The 16,041-nt window shown below is 41.9% G+C and overlaps 1 protein-coding gene across 2 annotated transcripts in view; it reads right to left on the reverse strand.

Annotated features, from left to right (window-relative positions):
• Positions 1-95: 95 nt before the first annotated feature.
• Positions 96-16,041, reverse strand: part of AR (androgen receptor) — a 276,767-nt gene continuing 260,821 nt past the window's right edge. For both annotated transcript variants that reach the window (XM_014543636.1, XM_014543628.1), the window contains exons 6-9: positions 11,958-12,102; positions 4,405-4,535; positions 3,415-3,572; positions 96-2,683 (exon numbers count right to left, since the gene is read on the reverse strand). In XM_014543636.1, the coding sequence (XP_014399122.1) occupies positions 2,528-2,683; positions 3,415-3,572; positions 4,405-4,535; positions 11,958-12,102 (590 nt within the window). In that variant the 3' untranslated portion in view covers positions 96-2,527. The remainder of the gene's footprint in view (positions 2,684-3,414; positions 3,573-4,404; positions 4,536-11,957; positions 12,103-16,041) is intronic.

Genomic DNA, 16,041 nt, shown 5'->3' on the forward strand with positions numbered 1-16,041 from the left:
GGTTGCGGGCACATCCCCAGTAGGAGATGTGCAGGAGGCAGCTGATCGATGTTTCTCTCTCATTGATGTTTCTGACTCTCTATCTCTCTCCCTTCCTCTCTGTAAAAAATCAATAAAATATATTTAAAAAATAATAAAATAGCAAAAAGTGATCCTGTGAGCTTATATAAGCCAAATGGTGTAATAACAAAGAAAAACAGAATTTGTCTATCTTACGCCAGAAAGACAACCTGCCCGTATTAGTTTTATCCAGCAGTCTTGGATTGGTATATCACCCATCTTAGGTTCCTCTCTCCCTTGTTATTTAAAGAAACTGTTTTTGCAAGTTCTTTTGGCTATTAATATCAACACAGAAATCAGGGGAGGAAACCCATGTAGGTCATATCAGATCACTCAGAAACTATCTTCTCAACAAGTAAAGTGAACCAACTGAAATGGGCATCTTGTTGACTGGCTTCTAATTCCTTGAGTTTAGCAGATGAATTAAAGAGCTAAGTGAGGAGGCAGTGGCCAAGATGAGAAAGTAGTTGGGCATTCCCTCTTCACTTGGGATTAGGGAACAAAGTCAACAGAATAGAGGTGTGCCAAATGTCTATATGAAACCAGTGTCCCAGGAACACACCCTGAGTTCATGGGTGGCAGCCCATTGGAGCCACACCAACCAGAACTTTGCAAAGAGGCCATGGTCCTGTCGTCTCAATGTTTCAGCTTCCCTCTGACTGACAGGCAGCAACATAGGTGGGGAGTCTGGCTGAGTATGGTCAAAGTCAGAGCACATAATCTGCAGCAGAGGAGGAGGAGGAGGAGTAAATTCACCAGATGGTACCCATCTGGCTTTAAACTTTGCCTCTTAATTTAGTAGTCAGTCTCCTCTTGCTTTCTTCTCTCTTCTTCCCATGACTTCTGCAGGTGAATATGCTGAGTGGCAAGGAGAGCATTTACAGGGTTTCTGCTTCTAGTGCCCCATTCTTCCCAGCCTGGTAACTGAATGAATTTTCTCTTTAACCCCAATATGGGTTGCCCCTTTAGCTGCACTGAAGGAGAAAATGGGCTTTTTTCCACTTGGTAGGAAGGTACCATCTCTGGGGGACAAAGGCAAGTCGCCAAGCTTGTCCAATCTATTGATGCCTTCTTTCCAGTTTGTCTAAGGGATGAAGAGAAGATCTGGTAGTTGATGAGAGATACTTGGTAAGAAGTCTTTGAGTCTACTGCATTTAGAAATAAATGTTAAATCTGCTGCTTGTTAGCCTTCTTTGTGATGGGGGCTCTTAGCAAAGAGTCTGTGAACATGTCTAGAGAAGTGGGAAAATTTCACCACTGTTTTTGGTGAAGTTCAGGCCCACAAAACACTGAAGGAGGGTGGAGGAACCTTCAGCATGGAATCAGGCTAAAAGCATTCAGGTCTTTTAAAGGTGGGGGCAAGGAGGGATCAATTCTTCAGTGTCCTAAATGGAGAAGAGCCAAATCACCACTTCCTTTTCCTCTAACTCCAGCCCCAAGTTCCTCCTTGGCCCATAAATGGGAAAGCAGACCTGGATCTGAATGGGGCCTTCCAAAAAGTCAGATCTCTCTTCTCTTTCTTGCTGGTCTTACTCTTTAGTGGAAGTGTCCAAGTTTTGGCTAAAGAGAACATTTGTTCAAAGTTCTTAGAAAAGCTATTGAAAGTCAATTTGAGCATGGAGGCAGAGGGTGAGAGAAAGAGATTGGAGTGGGGGAGGCATTCACATGCAGACAAGTTTTTAAATAAGAAGAACACTTTCAGTACAATGAATTGCACTGCAGTTGAGCAGTCTAGACCTCAGGGACCAAGACTGTGAGCAGATATTGGTGATTTAGCTGTCCTCTTTGTCCTGTCTTAAATCTGTCTCTCCCCTCCCCCAACTCAGTTTTGGAGCCATCCTGCCCTCTAATGGAAAAAGCTTTATGCAGAAACTCTGGGAGGGAGGGTTTTGAAAAATAGCAATGACTCCCCATGGTCTTGTAATGCTCACCTTATTCTAGTCACTGTTAGCGTCTTTGGGGATTTGTTTGTTTTTATATTTTTGAAAGGAAAAAATATCCTAGAAAGTTTTTTTGGTTTTTGTTTGTTTGTTTGTTTGACTTTTGGTTTTCCCAGATACTCTTAGCTCCGTAAACTTCCCGTGGCACTAAGTGAGTAAACATTTGTGTGGCTGGCACACAGCACACTGCTATAAACAAGCACAACTTGACACTGGTCCACATGAGGATCATCACAGATTTAAAGAAATATAACACCATTCAAAACACAGATAAGAGACATTCATTGCAGAGAGCAGAGTCTGAAAGTGCCATGGGAGGGTCAGATGGGGAGGTGGGGGGCGGGGAGAAAGAAGGAAAATAGAAAAAAGTCTGGCAAACAGGATTCAGGAACATCTTCTTGACAGACTACACATCAATAGAGGAAATTCCCCAAGGCACAGAAGAGAAATAGTGCAGAGTTATAACAGGCAGAAGATATCTGAAAAGGGGAGTGAGGTGGGGTGAGGAAATGGGGGCTTCCAAAGCTTCATTGAGTGTGGAAATAGATGGGCTTGACTTTTCCAGAAAGGATCTTGGGTACTTGCACAGAGATGATCTCTGCCATCATTTCTGGAAAGTCCACGCTCACCATGTGCGACTTGATTAGCAGGTCAAAAGTGAACTGGTGCAGCTCTCGTGCAATCTGTAGGGGGGGACAATAAGAGAGGGAGGAAATAAGAAATAAGGGTTGACAAAGAGTTGACTTCTATCAGGCTCTTACTCCCACCTTTGCTTTTTCTCCTTCCCTATTCTTGGTTGTGTGTGTGTGTGTGTTTGTGTGTGTGTGTGTGTGTGTGTGTGTGTGTGTGTGTCTGTGTGCGCGCGTGCACTCTAAATGACCTCCATAGAATCACTGAGGGTTCCCAAGAGATCTCTTACACCATTGTAAACTCTCTGACTCAGGACTAAGTATTCCTCTTCCCCAGGGCTCCTCTCTCTCTCTCTGTCTCTCTCTCTCTGTGTCTCTCTGTCTCTGTCTCTCTCTCTCTCTCACACACACACACACACACACACACACACACACTCAGAAACACAAACGGTGTATGCACAAAAACTCACACTCGTGACTCAAAGAAGAGGGGGAAAACATCCAGGTCTGTTTTGTCTGCCCAGAGAACTTATCTGGTCTAAGCCCATTCCCTGAGTCCCAACTGCTCTGTTCTCAACTCCTCCACCTCTTTCACAACATCCAGCTGGGACATCGTGACCTGTGTTCATTTCTTCTCCATTGCATTTTCTTCCTGGACCACACTCAAAGTAAGAGGAGTATGGAAGCACCTCCCAACAGGTGGTGCCAGACCCTAGAAGAACATACTATCATTTGGCTCTATCAGGCAGCTCTCCCTGACAAGGCACCCTCCATCATTTGCTTACAGGCTGCACAGAGTCCAGGAGCTTGGTGAGCTGGTAGAAGCGCCTTGAGCAGGATGTGGGATTTTTTCTCTTGCATGCAATGATACGATCAAGTTCCTTGATGTAGTTCATTCGAAGTTCATCAAAGAATTTTTGATTTTTCAGCCCATCCACTGGAACTGATGTGGGATGAAGACAGAATGGGGAGGGGAAGCATGCCCACAAAGGAGCATTAGATAAAGCACCAAGTTTTCTGGCCACAAACTTGACACCCACCCCACAGGGAGGGAACCATCTACTTGATTTCCTGCAGCTGAAGTCTGTATGTCTGGGGCCTTCAGTTTGCCAGAAAGGTCTTAGGGGAAAGGCTAGCTGGACCCAACTTGAAGAGCATCAAATACATACAATGTGCTTAACCTTTCCTTTTTCTAGTCTTCTTATCACATTTCTTAGGACCTGTGATTTTACATTATCCACAGAGTAGTTCTGATTTAGACAATTAAAACACATAACTTTGAATACCAAATTTTGACTCATTTATCAGCTAAAAGAGCACTCTGCTTAGAAGAGACATTACAGAAACATTTTTGGATGCCAAATAAACTCTGTCTGAGTTATTTACATAGACCTTCTCTTGTTGGCAGGGGAGGAAGTTCTTTCTAGGAGGCAGTCCCTTCTGCCCTGCAAGAAATATAAGGTAGGCCTTGCCTGATTCTATGGTAGAAGGTATGGAAAACTTCAGAGGTCTGCTACAATCAGCCAAAAGGTTTTATCCCAAAGAGAGGATCAGGATAGGCGGAAATCTAATGGAGGATGAATTTTAGCAATGACATTGGTCTTTATCTATGAAATTTATCCTTGTTAAGCAAAATGATGCTAAGGGAGAATGGAGTGGGAAGGGTGAAAACGAAAGGGAAATGTCCAAGAGCTGATAACACTTTAATGAAAAAAGCAACTGTTCTCTGAGCCCCTAGGCCCCCAAGGACATTCCCTAGCCCTCCAGGCACTTACTAATGCTGAAGAGCAGCAGTGCCTTCATGCACAGGAATTCCTGGGGGGTGATTTGGAGCCATCCAAACTCTTGAGAGAGGTGCCTCATTCGGACACACTGGCTGTACATCCGGGACTTATGCATGCGGTACCTGAGAAAGAGACACACAGAAGAAGGGGAGAAATGAGGAAGGTTTATAACAAGTCCAAGAGAATGTCTCTCGTTGATCTCCCCTCGCCAGGTTCTCCAAGAAGAGCTTGGTGTTCCTCTTGTTAGTACTTCAATGGCAAGAAACAAGGTTGATATTCCCCCACTAAAAAAAAAAAAATCCTGATAACTACTCATCTCTCCTGGTCAGGATATGGGTAAACACATGGAACTTCCAGGTTCCTGTGTCCCTCCTGTTTCCTGAGACAGGGACAGACAAGTCTAACCAAAATGGGCCAGACACATGGTCTCTCTGACTACATTTTCAATAACCTAGCTACATCCAGAGCCAGAACATGCCTTCCAGGTATCACAACTTGGAGATTTTATAGGAGACAGGACTTAGAAATCAAGTCTTAAAGTAAGGATACCAAGATTCTTAAGTGACTATAGTAGTAGTTCATCTTATCAATTTCCCTGCCTCTTGTCTTGAATGCCATTTCCCATACAAAAAATTTAAGTATTTATTTAAATGCTCCTAAGGAAGGAGATTCATCCATTGTCCCTTCAAAATGAGTTCAAATGTTTATCAAATCATCCAGGAAGTGTTTCTGAATGTTCAATGTAAAGGTCCCCTGCTGAGGAAGAGCTTAACCCTCATATATTGGCTGCTCCTTACTACATTTTGGGAGTTATAAACAGTGTGAGCTGTTTTCATTATAGTGACTTGTGAACAGATCATCACATTATCACCTATAAATTATATAGGGAAGTGCCCAAGCTTCTTATGGGAAGCAAACTCTCTTTTCCATGACTGTCTATAGCAGTGATGGCGAACCTTTTTAGCTCGGCGTGCCAGCATTTTGAAAAACCCTAACCTAACTCTGGTGCCGTGTCACATATAGAAATTTTTTGATATTTGCAACCATAGTAAAACAAAGATTTATATTTTTGATATTTATTTTATATATTTAAATGCCATTTAACAAAGAAAAATCAACCAAAAAAATGAGTTCACGTGTCACCTCTGACACGCGTGTCATAGGTTCGCTATCACTGGTCTATAGCAAGCCTCTCAGAGAAAATACAGCATCCTCTAGCTGGTAGGCATTCTTGGTTTTCAGCACTCCATAAATTGTGAGAGAGAGAGAGAGAGAGAGAGAGAGAGAAATTATATATCTTGTGGAAAAAGTAAAAGGAATGTGACACCCACTTAAGTGGTAAGGAAAAAGACCTCCCAGATTGTGACTGAAGGTTGTGGTTTAATATTTTGGTTCCCAAACCACTAGCATAGTCCACAACCTGAGTATCTCTGGCACTAGGTGGATGGAAGCTCAACACTCTATCTCAGAGAAATTTTGGTTGGCCTAAAGAAAGGGGGGAGGAGGTGGATGGTGTAGAAATATTCAATTCTGACTGGAGCGCAACTGGAAAGAAGTATTTAGGTAGTAGCACAAGTCAATTGACCAAAACACTGTTGCTCCAAGCTCTTTCAATATAGAGAATTTTTTAATAACATCTGCTGACTCTGGGGCCTGGATCTGTTCTGGTCTTTATTGTACTTCCAGGACTCTGTTGATAACAACACTGCAGTCTTTTTACCTACCATTGATATCATGCTCCTGGCATGCAGGACTGCTGTAACACTGCTACAAGCCCCAAGAACAGAGAAATTAGGGAAAGATGGGGAGAAAGGCAACAGAAGAAATTCAGAAAAGATAGGAACAGAAAAGGGAGAGAAAGGGCAAAAAGAATAAGGAAATAGTTAAAAGGAAAGAAAGGGAAAGAGAGTAGAAGGTAGGGAACATGGGGTCAAGAATGGAATTCAGGAGAGCAGAGGTAGGTGGGAGTAAAAGAGGGGAAATGAAAATTGGAGAACACTGAGCACGGTGCCTGGCAATTCTTAAGTGCTCAATAAATTACATATAGGAAGGTGCCATTATCACACTATTCACCATTCAACAGATGAGAAGAATGAGATTCAAGGAAGTTAAGTAATTTACCAAAGGTCATACAGGTAGAGTTCAAGCTCATTACCCTTATATGTGTTTCCCAAAAAGGTCAGGAACAAAGAAAAATGCAGGGCTCATGATAGGGTTTGATATAAGAGAAATCAGCAAATGGGTTGGCTCAGATTCCTTGTCTCTCTCTTTGGGATTCAGTCTCCCTATTACTAGTACCTTAATGAGGCTAACAGCAATTAGTGTTTTTCAACTAGAGATTACTGTCTCCATATTGGGTGCTAAACTGTCACAGTGACTGGAGTTTTATTTGGTATATAGTGGACAGGTACCAGGAATGTTAAACATATTCCAATATGTGGGAACTTTCTGTGCAATGAAAAAGTATTCCTCCAAAAACGTCAACAACATCCCTGTTGAGAAACATTGGTTTTGATGTTTTTTAGGAATTCCAAGAGCTCTAGCATAGTGGGTTCCTATGAGAAGAAGGGGACAGGGGGCACCTATTTTTTCAGGAGCTCTGGGGCTTGATGTATTTAAGACCATGTGGGTAGTCCTGTGGTACCTTTTTTTTCTGGGGGGGGGCAGTAAAAGCATTTATTTTTTATTTTTTTAGATCTTTATTCTTGAGAGTATTGAAGATGTTTCCCATATCCTCCCCCATTACCCTCCTCCACCCAGATCCAGATCCTGCCCTACACCAGGCCTTCACCATAGGTCCCTATGTAAAGCAAATGTGCATATAAGTTCTTTGGTTAATCTCTTCCTGCCCCTCTCACCCCTTTGCACTGAGATTCATTAGTCTGTTTCATGTTTCCATGCCTCTGGTTCTATTTTATTAATCAGGTTATTTTGTTCATTAGATTCCTTGTTGTTCATTTTGAATTTTAGATTCAATTATTGATAGATATGTATTTATTGCTATTTTATTGCTCATATTTTGACCTCTTCTTCTTCTTCTTCTTCTTCTTCTTCTTCTTCTCCTTCTTCTTCTTCTCCTTCTTCTTCTTCTCCTTCTCCTTCAACATTTAACATTTTTTGTAATACTGGTTTGGTTTTGATGTACTCCTTCAGCTTTTTCTTGTCTGTGAAACTCTTTATCTGACCTTCTATTCTAAATAATAGCTTTGCTGGGTAGAGTAATCTTGGTTGTCAGTTTTTTATTTTCATCACTTTGACTAATTCTTGCCACTCCCTTCTGGCCTTCAAAGTTTCTGTTGAGAAATCAGCTGGCAGTCATATAGGTGCTCCTTTGTAGGCAACTAACTGCTTTTATCTTGCTGATTTTAAGATTCTCTCTTGTCTTTAACCTCTGGCATTTTAATTATGATGTGTCTTGGTGTGGGCCTCTTTTGGTTCTTCTTGTTTGGGACTCTCTGTGCTTCCTGGACTTGTAAATCTATTTCTTTCGCTAGGTAGGGGAAGTTATCTGTCATTATTTCTTCAAATAGGTTTTCAATTTCTTGCTCCCTCTCTTCTCCTTCAGGCACCCCCATAATGTGAATATTGATGCACTTGAAGTTTTCCTAGAGGCTCCTTACACTATCTTCATAATTTTGGATTCTTTTTACTTTTTGCTCTTCTGATTGGGTGTTTTTTGCTTCCTCATATTCCAAATCACTTATTTCATCCTCGGCATGCTCTACTCTACTATTGCCTGTAAAGTATTCTTCATTTCAGTTAGTGTATCCTTCATTTTTGACTGGTCCTTTTTTTATGTCTTTGATGTTCTCACTTATTTCCTTAAAATTCTCAGTAAGTTCCTTGATATTCTCACTAAAATCCTTGAAGTTCTCATTAAGTTCTTTAAGCATCCTTATAACTATTATTTTGAACTCTGTATCTAATAGTTTGCTTCCTTCCATTTCATTTAGTTCTTTATCTGGAGATTTCTTCTTTCTTTCATTTTTGACATGTTTCTTTGTCTCTGCATTTTGGCTGCTTCCCTATGTTTGTTTCTATGTATTAGGTAGAGCTGCTACATCTCTGGGAATTGGTAGAGTGGCCTTGTGTAGTAGGTGTCCTGTAGGACCTATTTGCTCAGCCTTCCTAATCGCCTGATCTGGGCACTCTAGGTATGCCTCTGTGTCATTTATGTGCACTATCCTGTTGTAGTTGAGCCTTGAATACTGTTGGCATCACTGGGAGGAATTTACCCCCATACCAATTGGCTGTGAGGACCAGCTGTGACTACCATGGAAGAGCTGCTGTGTAAGACACCCTTATGTAGCAGGACTTGCTTCAGTGGGGCTTTGGTGCTCACCAAGTCCAGCCCTTTAGTGTGTTGCTCATGGATGTGATAGAGTTGTAATATGGCATGGTCTGAAACTCCACCAGGTGCACTGGCTCTGGGGCCTCCTGAGAGGTGTAAAGTCAGCCACTGTCTATGTCATGCCTGGGGCCACCCAGCACAAGCTACAGAGCAATCTGTAGATGGCTGCTACTTGTGTTGGACTAGTATGTATCCAGGAGAGGCCAAGCTGTGAACCTTGTCAAGTTGCTGCTAGTGTCAGTCCTGGCCACTTATCGAGAAGTATAGAGCACATTGAGTCCAGCTGATGCTGGTTTGAGAGGTTTTAGGAAAGTCTGAAGCCTGAGCCAGAACATGCCATTCATATGGAAAAGACACTGCAAACAGCTTGGGTGGGGCAGGATCTCAGGGAGTCACCAGGGTGGGGCAAAAAATGTGGGCATACCTAGAGTGCCCAGCTGAGGTGACTAGGGAGGCTGAGCCACTGGGCTCTACAGGATACCTACTACACAAGAGCACTCTACCAATTGATGGAGACTCAGATATGGTGCCTGCCAGTCAGCTCTGTTGGGGGAAGTTCCCAGCACTTTCGTCTGTGAGAAAGCTGCTTCCCAGTTCTTGCCCTGATGACAGACAATTTAGTTCATCCCTGTATCCCCCTAGATTCTTTCAAGCTGCTGCCTTAGCACTGGAACTCGGAGAAAGTGAATCCGAAGACATCTGTGCACTGGCACTATAAGAGGACCTGTCTGGGTCTCTGGCTGCCTCCCTGTCACTCAACTACAATCGCCACTGGTTTTTACAGCCCAAAGTTACAGGGACTTCTCTTCCAAGCTCTGGAATCCTGGGCTGGGGGCCTGGTGTGTGGCTGGGACTGCTTGCTCCTCACGGGAGTTCTACTCAGCCAAGATATCCCTCCCGATTAAAAACATGCCACATGTGGGTGTCGTACCAGCCCATTCTACGCTTCTGCCCCTCCTACTAGTCTCAATGTGCTTCCTTCTTTACTTCTCTAGTTATAGGACTTCCATTCAGTCAGATTTCAGGTGTTTCTAAATGATGGTTGTTCTGTATTTTAGTTGTAAATTTGATGTGGTTGTGGGAGAATGCTAGTACTGGCGTTTACGTGTGGCACCTTCCTGTGGTACCTTTATTGTTATTGTTAATCCTCACCTAAAGATATTTTTCCATTGATTTGTTTAGAGAGAATGGAGGGGAAGGGGAGAGACAGAGCTAGAGAAACACTGATGTGAGAGAGACATATCCATTGGTTGCTTCCTGCATGCGGCCAGACCAGGGCTGGGGATTAAGCCTGCAACCAAAGTACGTGCTCTTGACCAGAATCAAACCCAGGATCTTTCAGTGTCAGGCTGATGCTCTATCCACTGAGCAAAAACTGGCTAGGGCTGTGGTACCTTTTGATGAAATACATGGGAATGGGCCAGAAAGCTGAGGTGAGGTACCACATACTTATGCAGAGGCAGAGAAGGAAATTTAAGATTTAGAAAATAGGCAATTATCACTTTGCGAAGGTCTTAGGGCTCTGAATGGTGAGGGTCTTGCAGGTGCATAAGGAGTTGATTCAATCACTGGAGAGCAGTAGGAGGATGGGTTTGAGAGATTAACATAAAGGGGGATTTTTAAGGCCTGCCCCAGAAGATGGTATCCTGGGTAACTCTTTAGAGATTTGGAAACCACAAAGCAGGTCATGCCAAAAGCCCAATGGTTATTCTTAGCTTCTGACTAACAGGGCTGGATGGCTTGCAAAAGGGCATCTGGGGGTGCTTATTTTCCTCCACATTGCTGTACTAGAAGGAACTACTGGCCTGTAGAATTTATTTTAAGGTTCTTCTCAGTTAGAGGACTGGAGAGAAAAGAAGGTCAATTTTTGCCCTGACCAAAGGGATTCTCTGTGGTGAGACTAATTCAAAGTCCTTGGGAATATTTTTCTGACTAGCTACATTCACAATGCCATCAAGGGACCCCAAACAGAAGTGGAAAAGAATATCACTATTGGAGAAAGTATCAGAAATGTACTTTTTATTTATTTATTGTCCATTATGGGCAGAGGTCCTCAAACTTTTTAAACAGGGGGCCAGTTCACTGTCCCTTAGACATTCCACACATGCGCACTGCAGGCCCGGGATGAGTTGGCTGCTAAGCAGGACAGGCAGCGGCGGCAAAAACACCCAGCGGGCCGGATAAATGTTTTCGGCGGGCCGCATGTGGCCCGCGGGCTGTAGTTTGAGGACCCCTGATTATGGGCCAGACATTTCATACCCATTAACTCCCATTTTAGAGTCATCATAAGAAACCATTTGAAAAAGTTCTATTTAGTTAACAGATGAGGAAACTGAGGGACAGGAAATTCAAAGGTCCTGCTCAAAGACAATGATGAACAGATTTTAGTCAATACCAGTGTAATTTCAAAATCTGAACCCTTGGACAAATTTATAAATGATAAATAGAACTGGTGGCAGGGCAAGCATTAATTAAACCTGTTTTTAAGAGAAGAAAAGTGACAGGGCCAAAGTCACATGGCCAGAGTGATGGAGCTGCTCTTCACCATCACTAACCACCATGAAGAAGTATAAAAACTTGGGGTTACACAGACATATTTTGAAATCTGTTGCCAACATGCACTAGCTCTGTTAACTTGGGTGAGTCACTTTATTTTGTTGAGCCTAATTTTTCTCATTCATTAAAAATTATCTTTACAAAGGGGAAATCTGGTTTTCATGAGGATTCAATGAGAAGGATTTAGAAAGTATCTAGTATAGTTCTGGCATAAAGGAGTTGCTCAACAAATGGTGACTGGCAGTAGCCCTTGATGAGCAAAAGGGACCAAAAGAACTTTAGCCCTCACAGCTAGAGTCTCTATGCCCATTCCCTATGCTGGTCAGAGTGAATGGAAAGGACCTTGATATGAGGTTTTGAGATAGGTTAAAAAGCATGTCAGAAACATGACCAAAATACCAAGGTTGGGTCTTGGGTGGGAAAGGGATGGCCTCAGTATCACCCCCCTCCCTTGTCTCCTACCAATTTGCCTTCTTGTCAAGCAAAGGCACCTCAGATTGTACAAGCTAGAAGGGGCCTCTACTGCCTCATATATAGGTTAAATGGGCTAGCCACCACTGTTACTACCATCATTACCATCAAACAGACATAGCCAGGATGCTGTGTTTATGTGAGTTTTGGGCTTATGAGCACTTACTCATTGAAAACCAGGTCAGGGGCAAAGTAGAGCATCCTGGAGTTGACATTGGTGAAGGACCGCCAGCCCATGGCAAACACCATGAGCCCCATCCATGAGTACTGAATGACTGCCATCTGGTCGTCCACATGCAAGTTTCGGAAGCCTGGAGATGGAGAAGAGACAATGGTCAGACTGGGGAATGGTGGGCTGGATAAAATCTGGGCATCTGCTGTCCTGAGAATCTCTAGCTCTCAGACAGCCCATGAAGAGCCCCAGGAACCACCAGTGCTGGGGAGCGGAAAGAAAGTAAGCTATGTGGTGGAGATAATATTCCTTGCCTTCTCTGTTTCACTGAGCTGCTCAAATGAGATGATGATGGAGGCAAAAGGGGCATTATCAGTTAGAAAAGACTAATCTAACACTTATTGACTGTTTTCAAAAAATACACTTTTTCTAAGCATGCTACTTATATTAACTCATTTAAACCTCACAACAATCCGATAATGTAGGTACTATTATTATCCCCATTCTGTGAATCAGTAAAAGTGAGTCACAGAAAGGTTATAGAACTTGTCCAAGATCATAAGGCTAGTAAATGGCACACCAAGGTCCAAAGCCGAGCAGCCTGACTCCAAAGCCTGTGCTCTTGATCGCTATGCCTTTCCGAAGATGCAGTGTAATAATCATTTCTCCCACATGAACAGCACTATTCAATTTATAAAGCTCTTTTCTAGCTATAATCTTATTTGTCCCTCTAACAACTCTGGGAATAGGGTATTATTACATAATGTATGGTACATGCTTTTGACAGCCACTGCCTTTTCCACACTACATTCAGGCTCTTTATCATCTGACTTTCTTTCTGCCTCCCACTTTCTCTCCATTATTATTATTTTTTTTGTTGTTGTTCAACAAGTAGCTGACTCTACTGCTATTTTTGCCCTATTACCATTGTTATACACAAACAGGCCCTTCATTACCTGCCTACTTAGACTAATTTCTTGCCATTTGCCTTCTCATAATCTAGGTTCTAGATATTCTGAAAAACTTATAATTTGCTGAATACAACATGCTTTCTCATGCGTCTATTTCTCTGCACAGGCAGTTGCCTTTGCCTGGAATGCCTTCTTCCTTCCTCAGGTTCTCCACCTAATAAATATGTACTCAGCATTCAAGTTTTCACTGAAAGGGTACCTCCTCTGTGAAGCTTTTTCCCACTCATCCAAGCAGAAGACTTAATAATTCTTCATTTACCTTCTAATTAAACCTTGTATAACCCCACCTAATTATAGCATTCATTACACAGTATTGGAATTTATCTATATACACATCTGTCTCCCCCATTAGACTTGGAGCTTCTTGAAGACAGGGACCACTCCTTCTTATTCATATTTTATTTCTTAGTACATAGCATAATTCAGATATTTGAGTAGGCATTTAAAAAATATTAATTAAATGGACTAAAGACCCTCAATTTATTTTAATTTTATAAAGTGGGATGAACTCCAGATTACCTCCCTTAAGCTCAGAGAACAAAGTTTCCCCGATGCTACCTCTACCACATAGATATAGCTATGTTCTCATGGAGGGTTCTAAACAGAGGGATGCTTAAACCATAACCTCAGAGCTCATCCCCTACCAGCATTTCATTTCTCTTCTCCCCAACAGTTCCAGAATTATTTGAAATTTTGTCTTGCTATACCTCATTAGAAATGCTCCATGAATTTAGATAATGCTTCTAACTTTCTTATTGATGACTTCATTGTACCTCATAATAACCCTAGCAAGTAGGTGATGTGATACTTATCTTGACAACAAGGAACCTAAGGGCCAGAGAGGTTAACTGATTTCCCCAAGGTCTTACAGCCTATATATGGCAGAACTGGTACTAGTGCAGGTGTTCTAATTCTCTTGTCCAGTGTATTTTCCACTCTACTGCTTAAGGACAAGCTCAGGAAATACTGAGGTCATGAGCTTTTACTAGCCATAGACTCCAGCCTAAAGTCTACAATATCTAAACACATTGTAAGGCTTGGTTGATCCTTGCCCACCCACACACCCCATTTCCCCTTTCTTTTATGTCCTAAGCCTATCAGACATCAGGGATTCTAGAGTCCCTCATATCACCATCCTTGGCTGCAATCTTAGCTCCAAGGCCCGTGCCTCCCATCTTTACAGACTAGCTGGAGCCACAGACTCCAGAGTATTTCCTCACTGAAGCTCCAGGATAGAATGCCTGGTACTGACTCTTCCTAGTAGGAGATAAATGCAGGGGCCAAGCATGGAGCATCTAAGGATCTCTTGGAGAGGGGACCTGGAAACTTGAACCCTGAACCTCTGAGATGTGAGGCAATGGAAAGCAAGTAAAGCCTTGGCTGGTGAGTATGTGAATGTTAGGGTGCATAGGGGTGATGAGGTTTAAACTGTACAAGTACCAAGGGAGCTGTCTATACTGATGGCTTCTTTTCCCATCCTTGAGATAGCAGAGAACTAACAACGAGGAGCAAAAAGAAAAATTTAGTTTGGCTGTAACACTAATTTATGGTCCTTACTGAGAGCAGCTTAGCACTCAAGCCTATTTACTGTCTATACATCAGCAACAAAGTTGGCTAATTTTTCTATAGGTCTAATCTGATTACAATACCTAACACTATTCTCTAATGTCCAGCCTTTGAAGAAACCTGCTCAGAGAGCATAGCTATCAAGGAATGAATGACTTGAGGAAACAGTAGCTCCAGCCTACAGGTTTCCTTCAGCACACACTCACTCAAACACTTGTTTGGCACTGTGTTAGGCTGTTCAGGAGAAATAGACAGGAGTCATTTTCAGGTTTTGAAACACACCAAATAGGTTTAAATGTAAAGGCAATTTATTTGAGATTCTGTTTTCTCACTAGAATCCAATCAACATCATTTCTTAGCAATCTGCAGTGGAAACCTGTAGTATCATGTCTTATCAGGGAGCACATGGCCAAAGAAGGTCCAGATAAGAAATCTATGCTGCTCTAGTGCACCAGACAGTCAACATCTTCAAAGAAAACAATTCATCATTGGGACCCATGCATGTGGCAACTTAAATTGATATATGAGTGAAAGCAGTGGCAGAGCACTCAAGTCTCACTGTAATGACCTACTAGTTACTGAGCATCTATTATGTTTCAGCTACTGTACTAGGTGCACTTTATATACAGTTTCTATGTTGATAACAATTTGTAAGGTAGAGATTGTTGTACCACCTCCACAAATGAGGAAACAGAAGCACATGTGATTTGCTCATGGTCAAACAACTAACTAGTGTATAGCTAAGATTCCAAACCAGGTACACCTGATTACAAATATACTGTATACACATTGTCTACTCACCCACCCTCAATTAATAGTTATCACTTATTAATGTACTAGGTACCTTGCTAGGCAATTTACATATATCATCACCATCACAAAAAAGTTTAAAACAAAATTTTTCTGAGTAGGTGCCTAGTATAGTGCCTTGCACAAGACAGGAACTCAATCTGTTGAATGAACAAATAACTTGAACTTCTAGGTGATTATTCATAATATAAACAACAGGTCTTGTGAACATGGTAATTGGCTTTTTAAAAACTATTATTTTAAATGACTTAGGATCAGAGGTCATTTCCTTGCTTGAAGTAGATGGTGAAATGATACTATCTTGTAGACTTGTTAATATTATGAGAGGACTCCCCATCCTGAGGGTTGGACTAAGGAAAGCCAGTGACTCCTAGTCATACAAATTCTGCCAAAATGATTTGCAATAGGTTATTGTTAAGACCATCAAATTAGAAATCAGAGGGTATGAGTCTAAGTTCTGGGTCCATTTGTTAAGTAACCAAAATGGAACAAATTAGTTAACCTTTCTGAGCCTTGTCATTTGAAATGGAAATAATAGTCTTTATGATTCATAGTATTTCTGTGAGGAGTAAATGGAATCATATATAGGACAAGGTTCTATATTCAATAAAATGGGACTTTTAGGTTCTTGGCAACTGCTTGGAAAGATTAAACTGAATCTGTTACACAAATGATATCAAGACATCCAGCTGAATAAGTGATAAGAATTAAAACAACCTTCTCTTTTTAGT

This window comes from Myotis brandtii, unplaced genomic scaffold (genome assembly GCF_000412655.1).
Source record: "Myotis brandtii unplaced genomic scaffold, ASM41265v1 scaffold1098, whole genome shotgun sequence".
NCBI classification, from domain to species: Eukaryota; Metazoa; Chordata; class Mammalia; order Chiroptera; family Vespertilionidae; genus Myotis; species Myotis brandtii.